The sequence below is a fragment of the Danio rerio genome, chromosome 5 (genome assembly GCF_049306965.1).
Source record: "Danio rerio strain Tuebingen ecotype United States chromosome 5, GRCz12tu, whole genome shotgun sequence".
NCBI lineage: Eukaryota > Metazoa > Chordata > Actinopteri > Cypriniformes > Danionidae > Danio > Danio rerio.
The window spans coordinates 37,630,284-37,639,073 of record NC_133180.1 but is presented as its reverse complement, the minus strand read 5'-3'; the positions used below and the strand labels follow the sequence as shown (position 1 = coordinate 37,639,073).

Genomic DNA, 8,790 nt, shown 5'->3' with positions numbered 1-8,790 from the left:
CAAATCAACGGTTACTTTTATTAAAGTTTCAAATAATCCACTCATTTATAAACATTATTAAACTTAACACCTTCACATATATAACAACTGCTTAGATAAGGTACTTTTCTGATTGCTACTGTGTTTATTATTGTGAATTAGCAGGCACAAAGACTTCAAAAGACAACTCTGTTCAGCAGATTAACCTTCACATATAAACATGCATACTGATAGATTCACCAATCACTCTCAACCCTGTCAACCAGAAATCTGCAAACATAGTAAAGGTTCTAGTATATACTTACTCGCCAACAGTTATAGCAATTTTACAATGGACCACGTGTTAATGTACCACCCATATGAGTTTGTAAACACAAATCTACTCTCACAGTTACTAAACTAGTTGGAGGTGATGTGCAGATGTCCTGAGTCTGTGTTAGGGAACTCAGTCCAGTGCAGTCACAGTGTCTGATGTGCTGGATGGTGATGGTTGTCTCTATGATGGTGCATGTTTCCGTGATGATGGGGGTACGTGTGATGGCAGGGATGCTCAATTCCTTCATTCTGTAGTTCTTCCTGTTTGTGGAGACCATGCAGCTTTTGCAGCAGCTCAGCAATGAAGGCCTGAAGAGAAAGAGAGAGAAAGATGTCAATTTAGGCGTACACACGAAAGTGCGTCACACACTGGATGCGCTACTCAGAGCACATGACAGTTGAAAGTATCGCACACCAGACGCACACATTCGCATGCTATTTAAAATGAAACTAATCAGATGGAGCTCTGTAGCGTGGCAGAAATATGAACAGTGTTCTGAGTCGTAGCAGTGTGCCGTGGACAGCCGCCGACTTGCGACGTCGGTGTGTGTACCCTAATAGAAACCTGTTTGGAATTCTAAAATGCGTGGCGCGGAGCTTCTGGTGTGTGACCCCCTTAATGCTATTTCATACATGCTATCATGACTGTTTTACACTAGTAAAGAAAACCTTACCAAAGTATTAACAACAACAAAGAGCAGAAGTCCGTTCTTCATACCTTGCTTAAACAATTCCTGGATCTTTTATTCATGATAACTGGTTTCTGGCTAATTTGGTTCTTCAACAAAGTCTGCAAAGTCATATTAAACAATCTGGATGAATTGATCTGAGATTGCGATGCATGCTTGTGTTTGTTGTGAAGAACAGATCTATTGATCCTTCTTATGCGTTTATTTATAAACTAATTTCGAGAGGATCATGTGCTTATGATAGATCACAGCTGCCAATTTTGCCAATTCATGATTCACCAATCAGGCGATTACCAAGTCTCCACAAATAATAAGTTCCATACCAGAGCCATCTTTGTTTTGAAGAATCCCCCTTCCCACCCTACTTCTCCTCCTTACGAAAATGGGGGGCAAGGCAGCCCAGTGGTTAGGACTGTTGCCTCACAGCAAAAACGTCACTGGTTCTAGTCCTTACCAATCCAGACGACATTTCTGTGCGGAGTTTACACATTTTCCCTGTTTTCTCCCACAAACCAAAACATGCGACGGAAGTTAATTGACTAATGCAAATCAGCACCATAGACAGGCTCCTAATAAGCGGTTATCTCTTTAAAGCAATCCCTAATTGTTTATTAGCTACAACACCAGAAGAGTTCTCGGGGTCTACCTGAGCTCTTGCCCTGCAAATAGGAGGGAGCCCAAGGCTCGAGGATCTTATGAGCTCAAAGCTCTCTGTTGGGACCGCCTGCCAAACACGCTTTATAATCAATTATCAGCCTAGTGTAAACTCTTGAAAATCATGATCAGCAATGCAGCGATTAGCTGGCGGCAAGACAGCAGCATAATGACATCATCTAATCAATATTCAATTATCAGCCATGTGAACAAAATGACAAACTTCATAGTACATGAAAAGTTTGTTAACCACTTTGCAATAAATTGCATACATTTGTACAGGTTTTATATTTTGTCAAGTATTTAATAATATGTTTAGTTTTCTACATAACAGTATTCAAGATTCTTAATCCCGTGGCATAGGTCATAACTGGCTATTTAAATGATTTTTGCATCAAAGTATTTTGATATTTGAGAATTGTCTGCATCTGCAATGTGCTGGATCAAATCATCAGTCAACTGTTCATTCACCAAGACAAATCTCTCAAAGAGAATACTGTCTATTTCGATTATCATACTCTTTCAGAAAGTAATAAACCTGGGGCGGCACCTTTTTAAAAATGTTTTTTAATCTTTCTACAGGATCCATATTCGTATCCTAAAAGTATGTATTAGCACCTTAAGCTGTCATATTTGTCACTGAAAATTGCAAAAAGTTTCTAATTATTGAAATGCACATAACATTCAATTCAATTTATTCCCATGAGAAATATAAGCAGTGGGTACAGTCTTTAAGTATTGCCTTCCATTGAAATGAATTGATATAATCCTCTTCATGATCCCAAGCAGGTTTGAGTTTGTTTTGACAACAACTCCTGGATGAAAACAAAACTGTCCTGAATCGTGTCAAATCTTTAATAATCAGATCCAGTAAATTCAGCTAACTGAGCAATCTGGACCCAAGTTACCACGCATGTCACCATGAGCATGTATGGATGCAAGTTCAGTTAAAGAATGAGGAAGTTTCTAGCCTTATTATGTCTTCGTGCAATCGTAACTGGGTTTATCACTATTTTAAACACAGGACTGTATACTGCTGTTGTGTAAAAATGGCCTACAGGAATTAGCCAAAAAAATACAAATTCAGACTTTTTCATGGGTTGTTCAAAAAGTTAATGTAACTCAAACCATTTGTCGTCCGATTGCAACAAACCATTTAAGTTTAAAAAATAACCCTAATGAGTACTGTGAAATTAATCCATTCGAGAAAACGAAGCAATTTGAGCACGGTAAATAAAAGAAGATAACTCAAACCAACTGAGTACTGTAAAACCCAGTGAGTTAAGGCAACTCAAACCATTTGAGGAAACCGATTACTACAAACCATTTGAGTAAAAATCTAATCTAATGAGTAAGTAATGTAATGAGGTGTTTAATTAACTCGTCACCTTCAATACTGAGTTCAAAATTCTTTTCATACAAGAAGAATGAACTTTCAGCCAATTTTGAGTTAACTAAACTCATTTCATTAGATAAAGTTGACTGTTGGGTTTTACAGTGTAGATATCTCCTGCTGAGTGCATGCGAATGTGTTCTAGTCAGCAGTTTTTCTTTGTACTGTTAAGATGCACAGTCAAACTGAAGACGGTAGCGCTTGTGTTTCACAGATGACAGTGTTTTGTGTGTAGGGTTAGAGCTTCGTTCCTCTCTACTGATTCTTCATTATGTGTCAGCATTTTAACACAAGTTCACCCCAATCTCCTGCACATAGACGCACAGTAGCAATCATGTACACACACTAATCAAAAGGCTGTGAGTGAACAATGTTAAATAACCCTGATGAAAGAATGGCTTTGTACTAAAAGAGAGCAGAAGGGACATGGGCAAAGAAAGAACAAATTGTGCATTCATTGTGATCACTGTGAGAAACGCGTGGAAAGGAGTGTCAGCCACTGCAGTCCCTCAGAGAAAGTGGGAGAGAGAGGGAAAGAGGGATGAAGAAACAAAGGATGAAAAATATGAAGGGTACTAAGGATGAGTAGACAAGAAAAACATTAGAACTGAACAGTGACAGGAAGGATTTTCAGATGGAGAATCGGAAAACATACCTCAGTGTTACTGCTGCAGCTTTGCAGAAGAGCCTGTGAAACAAAAGGAACAACATCAAACCTACAGAAATGATAATCCAAATGTAATACAACGATCTGAGTCGATAGACTATTTCAATGTGGTCATGACATTGGCTCATGAACATTTCCTGCTTGTTATTAAACTACTTCATAACTGTAACAAGAGGCAACTGAATCATAACAGCCATCATATCATTATTTGTCAATATGTGACTTTTTTTGGTCTCTCAGAAGCTATAGAAATTAGAAATGTTAAAAAGACAATACGTTGGGACCATTGTTTTTGTTTACATTCCTCAAAATGGACTATATAATATCAATATTTCTAAATGATTTTAAACTAATGGGTCCTTGTATTAGGGCAGCACAATGTATTGTTTCAGCACTGACATCAAAATTCACAAACATGCAATAGTCACGTTGCAGGATCTGCACTTATAGCTGACCAGACACTACAGTTCAAAACATTGCAAGTCATTGCAAAGTTTAATCTTAGACTGAATGTTTTTTTTTTAGTTTTAAAACATTTTCTTATTAATTTTATGTTTATTGTTAACACTTAAATGAGTACAATCATACAATATTTCAAGGTACATTTGAATCTCAGTATGTGACCTAAAGTGACATACAAATTTACATACATTATTGTCAGGTGTACTAACTACACAGTACTTAGATTTTGTCAAATTATAAAAAGGAAGATAGTATAAAAAAAAAAGAAAATAATAAAAAGGAATAGAAATCCAGGGTGAGAATGAATGAATGTCCTAACATAATTCTATCCAGAATAGTCTTAAATGACCATATTCATTATACACATGGGTATAACAAAGAATACAATGTGAATATATATATAACCATATACAGTTGGAGTCAGAATTATTAGCCCCCCTTCTAATTTTTTTTCCCCTTTTTACATATTTCCCAAATAATGTTTACAGAGCAAGGAAATTTTCACAGTATGTCTGATAATATTTGTCCTTCTGGAGAAAGTCTTATTTGTTTTATTTCAGCTATAATAAAAGCAGTTTTAAATTGTTTAAACTCCATTTTAAGGTCAAAATTATTAGCTCCTTTAACCTATATATATGTATAAATATAAATATATATATATATATATATATATATATATATATATATATATATATATATATATATATATATATATATATATATATATATATATATATATATATATTTGATAGTCTACAGAACAAACTGTGGTTATATAATAACTTGCCTAATTACCCTAACCTGCCCAGTTAACTTAATTGACCTAGTTAAGCCTTGATATGTCACTTTAAACTGTATAGAAGTGTCTAGAAAAAATATAGTCAAATATTTTTTACTTTCATCATGGCAAAGACAAAAGAAATTAGTTTTTAGAAATAATTTCTTAAAACTATTATGTTTAGAAATGTGTTGAATAAATCTTCTCTCCGTTAAACAGAAATTGGGGAAAAAATAAACAGGGGGGCTAATAATTCTGACTTCAACTGTACATATACATATTTTAGCATGTATTTATCTATCAGTTTAGCGTTTATCCTCCAAAGAAATATATCCTTCTTTAAATTAACAACAGAAGTTTTTTTTTCCATTGTATAGAGCTCAATAGTTGCATCAGAGTGAACATTTTCATTTTCATATGAGCATTTCAAGGAAATTTTAAATATTTGGGCACAAGAAATTATAATGTTTGTAGCTTCAAGATTTGTAAACACTGTGCATTTTAATTGTGCTTCATATAGGTGAGTGGGTTAGACAAACCACCTGTAGAAACACTCTTCATTTTGAAAATTTATCTAAGCATAATCTTACTGGGATCACGTGATGCTTTGAGAGCGATGTGTCTGAAAGCACCTTGCCATTTACCTGATCTTTTTACTAAACATTTGTCGTACACTGCAAAAAATGCTTTCCTTACTTGGATTTTTTGTCTTGTTTCCAGTCCAAATATCTTCACAATTCTTAAATGAAGAAAACGTTTCTAGACAAGCAAGACATATTGTCTTGTTTTAAGAAATAATATGCCAAGATTAAGCATGATTTTCCTTAAAACTAGAAAAAGAATCTGCCAATGGGGTAAGCAAAATAATCTTATGTCAAAAGGAAAAACATGTCTTTGTAAGATTATTAGCCCTCTTGTTTATTTTTTCCCCAATTTCTGTTTAACAAAAAGCAGATTTTATCAACACATTTTTAATAATAGTTTTATTAACTCATTTCTAATGACTGATTTAATGTATCTTTGCCATGATGACAGTAAATAATATTTGACTAGATATTTTTCAAGACACTTCTATACAGCCTAAAGTGACATTTAAAGGCTTCACTAGGTTAATTAGGTTAACTAGGCAAGTTATTGTACAATGATATTTTATGCAGACTCATTCTCCTACAAAATCATCTTAATCAAATGTCAAATTCTGAATTATTTAAAAAAGAGCTCTATGTAAGTCATCTTAAAATTGCATTTATATCTTATTACAATGGCAGATTTGTCCAGTATCATACGGTCCTAATTTGTATAAAAACAGTGAAGAACATTGAGATATAAGTGTAATGTATATTTCTCAGGCAAATAATAAGCTGAGAGAGAGTTCATAATGGAGGGGGCTTCATTTTCAAGAATAATGGGGGTCCTGCAAATTCTCAGGTCAAGGGATATGGTATCTCTGGAATTTACTTATCATCATCAAAATGACAGGCTGCTGACCTCAAGGTCAACCGTCCTATCTGCCTGTGATATTTTCATGGAAGAAAGCTTGAAAATGTATTTTAACAGCAAAAATTGTGATTCTAAACATAAATATTCTATCACAATGTCTTTTCAAGCGACATGATGGCTCAGTGGTTAGCACTGTCACCTCATAGCAAGAAGGTCGCTGGTTTGAATCTCAGCAAGGCCAGTTGGTTTTTCTGTGTGAATTTTGCATGTTTTCTCATGTTGGCGTTGCCTCTGGGTGGTTCGGTTTCCCCCACAGGCCAAAGACATGCCCTATAGGTGAATTGAGTAAACTATATTGGCTGTAGTTTATCTAAGTGTGTATGGGTGTTTCTCAGTACTGGGTTGCAGTTGGAGGGGCATCCTCAGTGTAAAACATATGCTAGATAAGTTGGCGGTTCATTCCGCTGTGGTGACCCCTGATAAATAAAGGGACTAAGCTAAAGGAAAATTAATAAATGAATATTTTCTTCTCATGAAGGTTATTTTATATTCCTTGCAATTGTAAAAAAAAATGTACGCAGTTCACTCATGTTTACATTTGTAGTTTAGCTTATAAAATTTGTAAGAGTAAAACCAGTACTGAAAACTGTTCAGATGCTGAATGGGCAACATGGCATGATGAAAATCAAACATGTTTGCTTGATAATTCTGTCCTTTTCATGAACATTGCATCCTGTTTTGACTCATTTAAATTACTTGATTATTTAGTTAGTTTATTTAAACCAAACATGCTGAATTTGAACACACCCTTAAATACTCCATCTTTATGGCAAGACATGTGAGCACAGTATGTGGTGTGAGTGAGAAAGGAGGACTGTGGTACCTGTAGTCTGTGTGTTCGTGCTTCATCACTCGGGAGATCTAATAAATCATCAATGTTCACCTCCTCTGGCATGTCCTCAACCTTAAACACACACACAGAATTTAATATATAAGGTTGCTGTTGAGTTATTGTTATATTTTAGATAAGCTTCTAGAATTATGTCCTACATTGCACCATTGAATAAGACCTCAGTGCATTTGTTTCACTTTATTGTTGCACATCATATCTCATTCTTCGTTGATTTTTCAGGAGTCTTTAATTTCAGTATCTCCGAATACCTTTAGAGTCTCAATATTCCTTAATCTCAGTGGGAAACTTTCCCATGCACTCGATCTTAAGAGGAAATCGAGATAACAGATCACATTACACAACTCCCAAGAGAGATTTCAGCGGTCAGTACTGTGGGACAGCATCCCACTAAACACACAGAACTTATGGTTAAACTTCCTGCCTGTTGTTGCGGCAGTTGGTTTCTCAGGGGGTGCCCATGTAAGGCAGCGATAAAGCCAAACGATCCCTTCTGTAACTGAGGGAGTGAAAGCAGAACGTCCCCCGGTACCTCCAGAGGCCTGGTACTCCTCACCTTTTATGGGCAGCCAGCTTGCAATATCCAACAATTTACAAATTCCCATCCCAGCATTCATCACACTCTTCCATTAACAATAGCTTTTGTTTATAAACTCACAGGACAATGTCTGCTCTAGCCTATTTAAAGGTCCATGAAGATATTTCTGCGGGTAAACAAGATTACGTAACCTATTTGATCTGCTTTTGTGCATCGCTCTGGAAAATGCATCATTAAAATAAAGCCGAAAACCATGACCAAAGCAGAAACATGCTCATTAACAATGGTATAAGATATTTGTATTTTGTTTGTGACTCATTTCTCATAGATACAGAATATCATTCTCATTCTTTAGCTAGTTATGTCTACAAACAAAACTGTCAAACATGAACGAAAGATTATTAGACAATTACACAACTGCATTCTGTTTTAATGCAATTGTATAATTTCAGAAATTAGCACACCTGTTTACAATATGAAACATTAAAAAACTCAAAGTTTCAGAGAACGACTTGAAAATGATGTGCATAAACGTATGAAGTCAGGTTCAAAACAAGGAACTGATACATATTTCAGCACTCGAGCATTTCAAAATAATGAAACAGCAGTCGAAACAGTATTTTGTAATGCTCTTGTGTGTTTCTCCGTCAAAGTGCATTTCGCTTTTTCTGAACTAAACAACCAGAAGTTTCATTCCTTAATGCTGCATCAGCTGAACCTGCGAGGATGCGTTTTAGGCACTCACCTTGCCCTCATAGAGTTTGTCAAGCGCTTCGTCGATCCATTTCTCCACGTCCAGCCTTTTCTGAAGCTGTTTGCGGTTGTATTTAACAGTAACTCGCGAATGGCGCTTATGTAGATTCATCCCGTGCTCTCGAGCGCAGTCTAACTCAGGGGAATGACCGGTATGTGTCTCCTCAGCCATGTTTCATGTGCCTGTGCTTGTCTCAGAATGAGAGGCGCGT

The 8,790-nt window shown here is 35.8% G+C and overlaps 1 protein-coding gene across 1 annotated transcript; it reads right to left on the bottom strand.

The window, feature by feature from the left end:
* ppp1r14aa (protein phosphatase 1, regulatory (inhibitor) subunit 14Aa) lies at nucleotides 1-8,790 on the bottom strand. Its single transcript, NM_001017863.1, is given in 4 exon segments — nucleotides 1-603; nucleotides 3,686-3,718; nucleotides 7,261-7,341; nucleotides 8,571-8,790. Coding segments are annotated over 4 exon segments (459 nt in total). The 5' UTR covers nucleotides 8,751-8,790; the 3' UTR covers nucleotides 1-438.